The 13,881-nt window shown below is 42.4% G+C and overlaps 1 protein-coding gene across 1 annotated transcript; it reads left to right on the forward strand.

The window, feature by feature from the left end:
- Nucleotides 1-3,118: 3,118 nt before the first annotated feature.
- LOC121532767 (type I iodothyronine deiodinase-like) lies at nucleotides 3,119-6,035 on the forward strand. Its single transcript, XM_041838565.2, has 4 exons — nucleotides 3,119-3,582; nucleotides 3,700-3,843; nucleotides 4,387-4,586; nucleotides 5,062-6,035. Exons 1-4 carry the CDS (start codon nucleotides 3,243-3,245, stop codon nucleotides 5,125-5,127), a joined length of 750 nt encoding a protein of 249 aa, XP_041694499.1. The 5' UTR covers nucleotides 3,119-3,242; the 3' UTR covers nucleotides 5,128-6,035.
- Nucleotides 6,036-13,881: the final 7,846 nt, after the last annotated feature.

Below are 13,881 nucleotides of genomic sequence, written 5' to 3' on the forward strand. Positions count from 1 at the left end.
ATACAAAACATTAAGAACTCCTGCTCTTTCCATGACGTAGAGTGACCAGGTGAATCCAGGTGAAAGCTATGATCCCTTATTGATGTCACTTGTTAAAATCCACTTCAATCAGTGTAGATGAAGGGGAGGAGACAGGTTAAATAAGGATTTTTAAGCCTTGAGACAATTGAGAATGTGTGCCATTCAGAGTGTGAATGGGCAAGACAAAAGATTTAAGTGCCTTTGAATGTGGTATGGTAGTAGGTGCCAGGTGCACCGGTTTGTGTCAAGAACTGCAACACTGCTGGGTTTTTCACGCTCAACAGTTTTCTGTGTGTATCAAGAATGGTCCACCACCCAAAGGACATCCAGCCAACTTGACACAACTGTGGGAGGCATTGGAGTCAAAATGGGTCAGCATCTCTGTGGAACGCTTTCGACACCATGTAGAGTCCATACCCTGACGAATTTGGAAAGTGTTCCTAATGTTCGGTATACTCAGTGTATTTTCATGTTTTCCCCACAGCTCCCTCTGCTAGGATCTCTTGATTGGGCCAATATTGACTTTGTGAATCTATAATTATGCCCAACTGTGTGTCCTGTACTGTTGTTGTAACACTGCCTCCTATGCACGCTGAAGAAGGGGGTCATACCCGAAACGTTTGTGCGGCAATAAAAATATGTTCATTTAAATGTATTCACCTTAGTGCTGTCTTATTTTGTTCCTTAGTAATTGGAAGTTAAAATTTCATTCCAACTTACATTTCAATGATGTACCAGCTAAATTGCAGTGGTCTGAAGGGACATGTCCATTCTATGAATTATATTTCTATGATTAAAATGACACCCACCCTGTATTCAAGAGCATGCTATGTCTCTACCGATTGCGGGCACAACACAAACACCTCAGATTATGTCAAATTGTGTCTAAGGTACAACATATACACTACCGTTCAAAAGTTTGGGGTCACTTAGAAATGTCCTTGTTTTCCATGAAAACATACATGAAATGAGTTTGAATAGGAAATATAGCAAATGCATAGGAAATGTAGTCATTGACAAGGTTAGAAATAATGATTTTTAATAGAAATAATAATTGTGTCCTTCAAACTTTGCTTTCGTCAAAGAATCCTCTATTTGCAGCAATTACAGCCTTGCAGACCTTTGGCATTCTAGTTGTCAATTTGTTGAGATAATCTGAAGAGATTTCACCCCATGCTTCCTGAAGCACCTCCCACAAGTTGGATTGGCTTGATGGGCACTTCATACGGTCAAGCTGCTCCCACAAAAGCTCAATAGGGTTGAGATCCGGTGACTGTGCTGGCCACTCCATTATAGACAGAATACCAGCTGACTGCTTCTATCCTAAATAGTTCTTGCATAGTTTGGAGCTGTGCTTTGGGTCATTGTCCTGTTGTAGGAGGAAATTGGCTCCAATCAAGCGCCGTCCACAGGGTATGGCATGGCGTTGCAAAATGGAGTGATAGCCTTCCTTCTTCAAGATCCCTTTTACTCTGTACAACTCTCCCACTTTACCACCACCAAAGCACCCCCAGACCATCACATTGCCTCCACCATGCTTGACAGATGGCATCAAGCACTCCTCCAGCATCTTTTCATTTGGTCTGCATCTCACAAATGTTCTTCTTTGTGATCCGAACACCTCAAACTTCGATTTGTCTGTCCATAACACTTTTTTCCAATCTTCCCCTGTCCAGTGTCTGTGTTCTTTTGCCCATCTTAATCTTTTATTTTTATTGGCCAGTCTGAGATATGGCTTTTTCTTTGCAACTCTGCCTAGAAGGTCAGCATCCCGGAGTCGCATCTTCACTGTTGATGTTGAGACTGGTGTTTTGCGGGTACTATTTAATGAAGCTGCCAGTTGAGGACCTGTGAGGCGTCTGTTTCTCAAACTAGACACTCTAATGTATTTGTCCTCTTGCTCAGTTGTGCACTGGGGCCTCCCACTCCTCTTTCTATTCTGGTTAGAGCCAGTTTGCGCTGCTCTGTGAAGGGAGTAGTACACAGCGTTGTACGAGATCTTCAGTTTCTTGTCAATTTCTCGCATGGAATAGCCTTCATTTCTCAGAACAAGAATAGACTGATGAGTTTCAGAAGAAAGTTATTTGTTTCTGGCCATTTGGAGCCTGTAATCGAACCCACAATTGCTGATGCTCCAGATACTCAACTAGTCTCAAGAAGGCCAGTTTTATTGCTTCTTTAATCAGCACAACAGTTTTCAGCTGTGCTAACATAATTGCAAAAGGGTTTTCTAATGATCAATTAGCCTTTTAAAATGATCAACTTAGATTAGCAAACACAACGTGCCATTGGAACACAGGACTGATGGTTGCTGATAATGGGCCTCTGTACACCTATGTAGATATTGCATTAAAAATCAGCCGTTTCCAGCTACAATAGCCATTTACAACATGAACAATGTCTACACTGTATTTCTGATCAATTTGATGTTGTTTTCTTTCGAAAACAAGGACATTTCTAAGTGACCCCAAACTTTTGAATGGTAGTGTATGTGGGGAAAAAACGGAGTTTACATGTTTTTTAGATAATTTACATTAAAGGATGACAATGACCTTTTTTTTTTTTTTTTTACAACTTTAAAAAAAAGAAATGATCAAATAGTTTGACAACCCTGTTTGTAAGCTTTTAAATTATATAAAACTCGGTTTTTTATAACCGTTTATCTTTTCCAGTGATGAAGACATGGATTCCTCATGGTAGGGAGGGTATCGGTATAACTTTCAGACCACTTCTACCATTGGCAAATGTGTATGGAAAGTGATTGAAATCAAATGGAACGACCCTTTGGCTATTGGTTGACGACAATAGGAGACATGAATATCAGTGAAGTGTGGCTGAGTAGGGACATCTAGTGGATGATTCAGTGACTGGTCAACACACACAGACACTTCTTATTCCTTGTCCTAGAGAGATACATTTGTTGAGTGCGCTCAAAAGTTATACTTTACGGTAAATTCGGTAGTCAGAATTATCCAAAACGGATCTAAAAGACCTGGATGGGCTCAAGCAGTATGGCGTAACATTCTTTGGCCAAAATGTATTACAACATTCTACTTTACTCTATCAAATCACATACATGTTAGGGGTAAAAGTAACCTTTAGACAAAAGCCCACAAAAACATTCGAGGAGGGAGTGTTTGTTTTCATAACGTTCCACTCCGTCATAAAATAGGCTAGAAATCACGCATAGGCTATTGCTTTGCTGAGCAACAAAGAAAAACATGATATTAATATGGAAATTGTTTATTTATCTGTCAATGCCATGTTTATTTTGCTTTGCGTTCATGCAATTTATGTTTCTCTCGCTTCTGAATTTGATTTCACGAAGCTTGACCAAGAAAGTTATCTTAAAAATGGGTGAAAAGGTAACTATGACCCAGAACCCGAAGTTCAAGTATGAAGATTGGGGACCGACTTTTATGTCATGGAACTTTATCAAGACCATCCTAGGGCACATGTGGACTAATGTCGGCCAAGAAGCTTTTGTGGGCAACAATGCTCCCGACTCACCTGTGGTTACATTGGAAGGCAAGAGGACCAGTATCTACAACTATTTGAAAGGTAAGTTGACGACTGCTCGTGTTCAGTATGCTGTACAGTCTCATGCCAGTTATTTTAACAATTTCCTTTCGAAATACTAGGCTACTATAACTTCTTCTGTGTTTTCTTGTCTGTTAGACAACAGACCACTGGTGTTGAGTTTTGGAAGTTGTACCTGACCCCCGTTCATGTACAAACTTTGCGAGTTCAAGCAACTCGTCAAGGACTTCAGCGATGTGGCAGACTTCCTGGTGGTCTACATTGCCGAGGCGCATTCTACAGGTGAATGAGGTGGTCATTGGTTGACTTGTAAATGTGATATTTCAGTTTATAAAATATTTTTTTGTTGCAAACATTTCAAAAAACCTGTTTTTGCTTTGTCATTATGGGGTATTGTGTGTATATTGATGAGGGGGAAAAAACAATTTCATCCATTTTAGAATAAAATTTGGAAAAAGTGAAGGGGTCTGAATACATTCCAAAAGCGTTGTATATGCCACTTAGCAGACCCTTTTATCTAAAGCGACTTACAGTAATGAGTGCATACATTTTACATATTGGTGGCCCCGGGAATCGAACCCACAACCCTGGCGGTTCATGCTCCATGCTCTACCAACTGAGCCTAGTATGAGGCCATATAGACCTATGTGATGATGGCTTTGTAATCTATCCTAAACCTGGAGATATTATACAACTAATTTAAGAATTCTAAGTGATTGTGGCTTTTTATAATCGGTTGTATTAAACTTGATATTGTATATAGCCTAGGCTACATAAATATCAGGCCACTACAATCAGCAGTGTGATTTTGTCTCTCTGCTTCAGATGGTTGGGTCTTTGCCAACAACGTTGACATCACTAAACACCAAAACCTGGAGGAGCGGCTGACTGCAGCACAGTTCCTGGTCAAAGAGGACCCCCTGTGCCCCATCGTAGTGGATGTAATGAAAGACACCACAGCTAGTAAATACGGTGCTATTCCAGAGAGGCTGTATGTGCTGCAGGCAGGAAAGGTTGTTTATAAGGTAAGGACAGTTAAGAAAATTGGAAATAGTAAAAAGATTACACATAGATCAAATGTAATGGTTTCTGCATAAGCAAAACTGATGGTGTGCAAAGGTAAAGAGAAATCAAGGTGCACTTCTTGTCTGGAATTTTTGGAATCCTGCCAAAGCATTCTTTGCTTTCTGCCTCACATGCACACATCCTGACTCTGTAGTTTTTCAGAATTATGGGAAAGGATATTTGGAACACAGTGAAGGCTGTTGACATTCTGTTACACAGGTATTACCATATCATAGAGAGAAAGGTAGAGGCCTATAAGACCTGTTAGACAGCTGAATCTCTCTTTCTTTTGTGAGCCTCATAGAGAGGAGAGTCTGTCACTTTCACAGTTCAAAGTTCACCAATAAATCCACTTGTTACACCTGTCCAATCACCAGTCTTCTCTGTTTTCACCTGTTGCACCTGTCCAATCACCAGTATTCTGTCTGTTACCAGGGAAAGATGGGCCCAAGAGGCTACAGTCCTGAGGAGGTGTGCTCCTTCCTGGAGAAAATGAAGTAGGAAGAGGTGAATCACATCTGTCACTTTAAAACTCTGTTTTTCTGTTGTCTTTTGTTATCTTAACCCATGCCCATATGATTATGTGTAATTCTGCTCTCTGGGATCCCAATTATCCATCTTTGAGTTTGGAGACGTTCTCTATGTTTATTAGTGACGGACACAGATCAAACCTATGGCCTCTGTAACCCGATGAAGAGAAACATGGAGAGACCCTTCAATCAGAATGGGTGTGTTGGTAAAACAAGGAAGTTATCATAGGAGGTAAAGGAGGAAGTTAATTCTTGTACTTTTTTATCCAGGTCAGAGTTATTACATTGTAATGACATAATTGAAATATCACAATATCATACCTTTCTAATGGCTGAATGTGAAACAAGCCCTTTGGCTGCTAGATTATCAATATATATTCGTACTGGATCTAGTATTTTACATAACATGAAGAATTTCTCAAATGTAGGTAGGTCTATTTGATGTGTAATAGCCATGTAGTAATTGCACTGGCATATTAGGGCGGCAGGTAGCTTAGTGGTTAAGAGTGTTGTGCCAGTAACCGAAAGGTCCCTGGTTCTAATTCCCGAGCCGACTAGGTGAAAAATCTGTCGATGTGCCCTTAAGCAAGGCACTTAACCATAATTGCTCCTATAAGTCGCTCTGGATAGGAGTGTCTGCTAAATGACTAAAAAATGTAAAAAATATCTGTAACCATGCTTTTGATAAATTGTCTATGAATGTTCATAAATTACTTTGGCATGCAACTGCTTTTTACATGATGGTTACAGTGCAAACCTCTGGTCATTGTAATTTGATGAACTGAAAGCAGTATTTAGCTAAATAATTTAGGAGAATTTAGAGCATGTTGTTGTGGTGATGAGGATATACCTGTTTATTAAAAACTCTTCATGAACAGACGTTGCCCTTGGGATAATTGTTTATTAACATTTTTATTTGCATGTTTTCGTGAGATTATTAATTGTTCAGAATTCTCACAAGTAGAATTCTCACAAGATTATTGACTTCATACACTGAGTATAGCAAACATTAGGAACACCTTCCTAATATTGAGTTGCAACCCCCACCTGGTCAGTATGTCATGGAAAGAGCAGGTGTTCTTAATGTTTTGTCAACTCAGTGTATGTAACAAGATGAGACGTAAAATAAAGAAGTTGTTCTCCTCATCAGTCTATCTGCACATCACATGACTGTGCCTCACCTTGGACCTGTCCCAAATGGCACCCTATTACCTATATAGTGCACTACATGGGAATAGGGTACCATTTGGGACTTAGACCGTGCCTCACCTTGTTGTTTTTGAACAGGTCACCACCCCAGCAGTAAAAAAAGAAAGAAAAGAATGGCTGCGTTCCAGGCTGACTATATTGCAGATGCCTGCCAGATCTAAAAACGCCTGGATAGGTGTTTAACATATCAGCTAACCACATCACATGATATAGGAATCTGATGCCCGACTGCACAGTCGATTACGTGGCATGCCACCATTGGTTGATGCAATACAATGTTTGCAGTGTAGTCGGGCTGGAACGGGACCAAGACCACATAAACAGAACAAAGACAGCAGGAACTTTGGCCCAGACATGTCCAGCCATTTTTACAAGAAAAGTCAATCTTGCTCCATTCAGTGTATAATATCCCCATGACAGCCTCAGCTCATAAGACATAAACGGACAAATAAAAAAGCACAATGCGAAAATCAAAGACAAACCTGAGGCATCATAACTCAAGGTTATATATCAATTACTAGGATACAGTGAACAAACTGTTTAGTGTTGCTACAACTTTCCAAACAAACTTGTGAGGAGGGCCTGAGCCAGCGAGGGAGAGGTTGGTTTGGCTCGTCCCCAGCCAGGCCACATCCTGTTACAGTGGACCTGTCCCAAATCACACCCTATTTCCTTTATAGTGCATTACTTTTGACCAGCTCCCTATGGGCCCTGGTCAAAAGTAGTGCATTATAACAGGACTAGCGTGCCATTTGGGACGCATACAGTGAGAACAACGACTGGATTCACTGGAGCAGTTTAGGCCTAGTTCCTATTGTGAGGCAGGAGCCAACATGCTAGATGTCTGTCAGATCTCTCCCCTATAAGACTGGTTGAATTCCAATCAAAAAATGTTTTATCCTTCCACACTGCTTCCCCCCTTAGCAAATCTGAAATAACTAAATAGGTGAGAGCTATATGAAACTGTACATAGACCACCAGAGGGCAATGTGAAGCTATTGTCCAATCCCTACAGCTATCCAGTGGTTTCAGAATCAGAGAGAAGGAGAGAAGTGGACAATAGCTGGGACAAGTGGATGAGATTTTGGATTGGAATACAGCCCTGAGCATAGTAGAGTGATGGGCTTGCCCAGTGTGCAGAATACATGCAGAGCCTTATATTGGTTTGCCTGTAAATATTTTGTGCAGTGACAGGAGCTTGGCAGCGCTACAAGGCAAGGTGAGCGGGGCTGAGTAGCATAGGCAACCCACATAAAGCACATAAGAAGGGGGAGGGAACAGGTACGAGTGGAACGATTGCTCCTGTCCATACACCATTACAGCAGAGCCAACCTGGGCAGGTAAGAGCAAAACCTCAACAGAACTATTTAACTGTAGTGGGTCGCTGAGCTCTATTGAGTAAGCTCTATTGGATGGTGCACTATGAGCATAGCTGGATCAGAGATATGTTGCATTGTAAAACAATACATTTTGTATAGTATATATTGCTTATTTGCTTAGCATCAACATCTGCTACATACTTAAAGGTTTACAGTTGTTTAAAATTGCATGTATTTTCAAATGTGTGGTTTACAGATCAATGGGCTAAAAAAATATAGTGTGGTGTGGACATCATCACTTGTACTTAACACTACTGTTTAGAAATGGACAAATCAAGAGAGGCAGCGAAACACGCCAGAGGCAGCAAGGTTCCAGCCACTGCCTCGGTGAGAGAGAGCCAGGAGAAGAGCAGCAAAGCAGTAGAGGTAAATCAAGGCACCATATAAACCTATAACTATTGTAATGGAGGACAACATTTTTTAAAATACATTATATGAAAGTGTTGCATGATCAACTTGGAATGTTTTTGTGTCCAGCCTTGAAAGAGAAAGTACATCATGACAAATGTCTTCTTAGTGTATCTACTAGATGTTTATTATTCAAATGGTTACCACTGTTCTTTGTGTCTATATGTTAATCACAGGTGTCAGTGGGAGACCCTGCATATCTCCGTAGACTGTCGTTGAGGCCAGCTCACAGCCAGGCTCATGCCCACACTAACCCCCAGGCCCTGGGGCTCTTCAGCCTGAAAGGGCTCCTCGTCGCCCAGAAGTTCTCCAAGGCACTCAAGGTGGGGCCCCTAGAAAAAGGCACAGTATTCCCTACACAGGGCTCTGGTCAGAAGTAGCACACTATGTAGGGAATAGGTTGTCATTTGGGATTTTCATTCAAACCCATGGGCCATGTTCAGTAGGGAGAAAACGTTTTAGAACAGAGTGAAACTTGGAGGTTCACTACCTGAACTTTTCTAATATTTTTTTACATGTTCTACGATGCTAACCATTTTGCAATGGTGTGTCCCACTGAACATGACCCAGTGTTTCTCATTGAATACCTAATTGAATCCCCACAGTCTGCCTGTTAAGTATTTCGTTTTAGCATTCACGTTGTGTTAATTTCTGATTAATAAATGATGGGTATAGAACATAAGAAGATATTGGTCGTATTCACTAGGAACAAAATCAACCTGAACTTGTCCTATAAGAAACGCTTGCTTTTGTTTTCCGTATTGTGCTACGGTCTGCACTAATGAATATGACCCTGTTGTCATACTGTATCTCTCTGTTAAGTTTTTAATTGTGTGTACGCAGGAACGGGTTGCACTGAAGAATGCAGCGAGGAAGGTCCCGGCAAGGAAACCTATTGTTATAGTCAATGAGCAGGTCAGAGAAACACATTCATATAGCCATACACAAAGTAACTGCGATCACTGTTGAACAGAACAGCCCTTATCTTTAACAGTAGTCTAGCCACTTGACCAACAGATTTACCCCTCTCCCTGGCCTGGGCATATCTCAGTCTAAAGTGGCTTCGTCTCATCTCATTTTCTTCATCTGCACTGATACAGCCGACGTGAGTAAGACATTTAAGCACGTTAACCCCTGCAAGGCTGCCGGCCCAGACGGCATCCCTAGCCGCGTCCTCAGAGCATGCACAGACCAGCTGGCTGGTGTGTTTACGGACATATTCAATCTCTCCCTATCCCAGTCTGCTGTCCCTACATGCTTCAAGATTGCCACCATTGTTCCTGTACCCAAGAAAGCAAAGGTAACTGAACTGAGCCCCCCCCCCCTATAAAACAAATAAAAATAAACAAAGTGGTTGTCCCACTGGCTATCATAAGTTGAATGCACCAATTTGTAAGTCGCTCTGGATAAGAGCGTCTGCTAAATGATGTAAATGTAAATGTAATGAAGTGCTTTGAGAGACTAGTCAAGGATCATATCACCTCTACCTTACCTGTCACCCTAGACCCACTTCAATTTGCTTACCGCCCCAATAGATCCACAGACGATGCAATCGCCATCACACTGCCCTATCCCATCTGGACAAGAGGAAACCTATGTAAGAATGCTGTTCATTGACTATAGCTCAGCATTCAACACCATGGTACCCTCCAAGCTCATCATTAAGCTCAAGACCCTGGGTCTGAACCCCGCCCTGTGCAACTGGGTCCTGGACTTCCTGACGGGCCGCCTCCAGGTGGTGAAGGTAGGAAACAACACCTCCACTTCGCTGATCCTCAACACTGGGGCCCCACAAGGGTGCGTGCTCAGCCCCCTCCTGTACTCCCTGTTCACCCATGACTGCATGGCCAAGCACGCCTCCAACTCAATCATCAAGTTTGCAGATGACACAACAGTAGTAGGCTTGCAACAATGACGAGACAGCCTACAGGGAGGAGGTGAGGGCTCTGGGAGTGTGGTGCCAGGAAAATAACCTCTCACTCAACGTCAACAAAACAAAAGAGATGATCATGGACTTCAGGAAACAGCAGAGGGTGCAACCCCCTATCCACATCGATGGGACCTCAGTGGAGAAGGTGGAAAGCTTCAAGTTCCTTGGCGTACACATCACTTACAAACTGAAATGGTCCATCCACGCAGACAGTGTGGTGAAGAAGGCGCAACAGAGCCTCTTCAACTTCAGGAGGCTGAAGAAATTTGGCTTGGCACCTAAACCCTCACAAACTTTTACAGATGCACAATTGAGAGCATCCTATTGGGCTGTATCACCGCCTGGTACAGCAACTGCACCGCCCGCAACCGCAGGGCTCTCCAGAGGGTGGTGCGGTCTCCAGGACACCTACAGCACCCGATGTCAAAGGAAGGCCAAAAAGATTGTCAAGGACATCAACCACACGAGCCACTGCCTGTTCACCCCGCTATCATCCAGAAAGTGAGGTCAGTATAGGTGCATCAAAGCTGGGACCGAGAGACTGAAAAACAGCTTCTATCTCAGGGCCATCAGACTGTTAAATAGCCATCACTAGCACAGAGGCTGCTGCTCCCTATAGAAATCACTGGCCATTTTAAGAAATGGAACACTAGTCACTATAATAATGTTTACATATATTGCATTACTCATCTCATATGTACATACTGTATTCTATAATATTCTACTGTATCTTAGTCCATGGCGCTCTGTCATTGCTCGTCCATATATGTATATATTCTTAATTCCATTCCTTACTTAGATTTGTGTGTATTGGGTCTACAGTTCAAGTCGGAAGTTTACATACACTTAGGTTGGAGTCATTAAAACTATTTTTTCAACCACTCATGCACAAAGTTCTTGTTACCAAACTATAGTTTTGGCAAGTCGGTTAGGACATCTACTTTGTGCATGACAAGGGTAATTTTTCCAACAATTGTTTACACACAGGTTATTCACTGTATCACAATTCCAGTGGGTCAGAAGTTTACATACACTAAGTTGACGGTGCCTTTAAATAGCTTCGAAAATTCCAGAAAATTATGTCATGGCTTTAGAAGCTTCTGATAGGCTAATTGACATCATTTGAGTCAATTGGAGGTGTACCTGTGGATGTATTTCAAGGCATACCTTCAAACTCAGTGCCTCTTTGCTTGACATCATGGGAAAATCAAAAGAAATCAGCCAAGACCTCAGAAAAAAAGTCTGGTTCATCCTTGGGAGCAATTTCCAAACGCCTGAAGGTACCACGTTCATCTGTACAAACAATAGTACACAAGTATAAACACCATGGGACCACGCAGCAGTCATACCGCTCAGGAAGGAGACGTGTTCTGTCTCCTAGAGATTAATGTACTTTGGTGTGAAAAGTGCAAATCAATCCCAGAACAACAGCAAAGGGCCTTGTGAAGATGCTGGAGGAAACAGGTACAAAAGTATCTATATCCACAGTAAAACGAGTCCTATATCGACATAACCTGAAAGGCCGCTCAGCAAGGAAGAAGCCACTGCTCCAAAACCGCCATAAAAAAGCCAGACTACGGTTTGCAACTGCACATGGGGACAAAGATGGTACTTTTTGGAGAAATGTCCTCTGGTCTGATGAAACAAAAATAGAACTGTTTGGCCATAATGACCATCGTTATGTTTGGAGGAAAAAGGGGGATGCTTGCAAGCCAAAGAACACCATCCCAACCATGAAGCACGGGGGTGGCAGCATCATGCTGTGGGGTTGATTTTCTGTAGGAGGGACTGGTGCACTTCACAAAATAGATGGCATCATGAGGAAGGAAAATTATGTGGATATATTGAAGCAACATCTCAAGAAATCAGTCAGGAAGTTAAAGCTTGGTCACAAATGGGTCTTCCAAAGTTGTGGCAAAATGGTTTAAGGACAACAAAGTCAAGGTATTGGAGTGGCCATCACAAAGCCCTGACCTCAATCCTATAGAAAATGTGTGGGCAGAACTGAAAAAGTGTGTGCGAGCAAGGAGGCCTACAAACCTGACTCAGTTACACCAGCTCTGTCAGGAGGAATGGGCCAAAATTCACCCAACTTATTGTGGGAAGCTTGTGGAAGGCTACCCGAACCGTTTGACCAAAGTTAAACAATTTAAAGGCAATGCTACCAAATACTAATTGAGTGCATGTAAACTTCTGACCCACTGGGAATGTGATGAAAGAAATAACAGCTGAAATAAATCTCTCTCTACTATAATTCTGACATTTCACATTCTTAAAATAAAAGTGGTGATCCTAACTGACCTAAGACAGGGAATTTTTACTAGGATTAAATGTCAGGAATTGTGAAAAACTGAGTTTAAATGTATTTGGCTAAGGTGTATGTAAACTTCCGACTTCAATTGTATGTTGTGCAATTGTTAGATATTACTTGTTAGATATTACTGCACTGTCTGAGCTAGAAGCACAAGCATTTCGCTACACCCGCAATAACATCTGCTAAACACATATGTGACAAATAAAATTTGACTTGATTTATAGAAGAAACCGGACAGACAAAAGCAAGTCCCTGGTGGCCAACCGCCATGTTGCATTTACCTTTCCTGTGTTTTCAGAGCAGTGCCTATACATGAGACAAGACAGAGAGGAATTTTAGACAGTTGAGACACATCCCTGGCTGTCTTTGGATTGAATCTCAATTTTATGTCCTTGATTCCTCGTGTCTTCTCTCCTCACCTTCTCAAAGTGCATTGGAGGAGAATGGCAGAGGGGAGGAATGTCAGATCTTGTCCTCCAATGCGCTTGGAGAAGAAAGTGAGGAGGACTTGAGAAATCAAGGTAATACAATTGGGATTCACCTCTGCTCTTCAGGTGCCAGCAGGTTCGGCCCAGCCTGCCGAGCAGTTCCCCTGCGGCCTGGTCCATCAGATGCTGCAGGACTTCCTGTCGTCTCGGCTGGAGGCGGTGGGTTATAGCGCCCCCTCCTGTGGTGGTCTGGTCAAGGCGCTGAGTGAGGAGGTGAAGGCTCTAGTGAGGACTGTGTGTCCTGACCGCTACCGGCTAGTGTGTACTGTGGCCCTAGGCCAGCTGGGTCCAGAGGGGCAGCAAGGAGATGGAGGGCTGGTACTGGCTAGTCGCAGTCTCTGGGACCCCCATACAGACACCTGTGTTGCCCACACCTACCGGAGCCGAGAGATGTTCTGTACTGTGAATGTGTTTGCTGTGTACTGCGAGTAAGGTAGAAGTTGACAAAGGCCCTAATCCATTGGATGAAAGTGGTCAGAAAAAGCAGCTGTGACACAGGGTATGCATCCCAAATGGCACCCTATATAGAGTACTGGTCAAAAGTAGTGCACTATGGGCCCTTGTTGAAAGTAGTGCATTAAATAGGTTAAAGGGTGCCATTTGGGATGCAGAACTTGGACTAGAGGTCATCAGCACTACAGTCACTTCCTGTCTGTCCAATTTGTATGAAAGACTCCTCTGCTGTTGTTTGTAAAACAGCAATAATCATATTTGGGGTGTACTTTATAAAATATATGTACTTTTATTTTTATACAAGTTGTTAGTTTAAATATTTGTCACTAGTTCTTCTCTTGGACACTTCCCTGATACCTATTGTCAGACATTTGAGAGAGTCAGGGTGTTTTGTGAGAGTGTGTGTGTGGCTGCTTGTATTACTATCCTCAGGGGGACCGGCAATCCCCAAAAGTCCCCACAAGGATAGTAAAACAAGGACAACGGTTATTTCAGGCTTAGGGGTCAGGTTTAGGGTTACAATTACGGTTAGGAGTTAGGGTTA

This window comes from Coregonus clupeaformis, chromosome 20 (genome assembly GCF_020615455.1).
Source record: "Coregonus clupeaformis isolate EN_2021a chromosome 20, ASM2061545v1, whole genome shotgun sequence".
Lineage (NCBI taxonomy): Eukaryota > Metazoa > Chordata > Actinopteri > Salmoniformes > Salmonidae > Coregonus > Coregonus clupeaformis.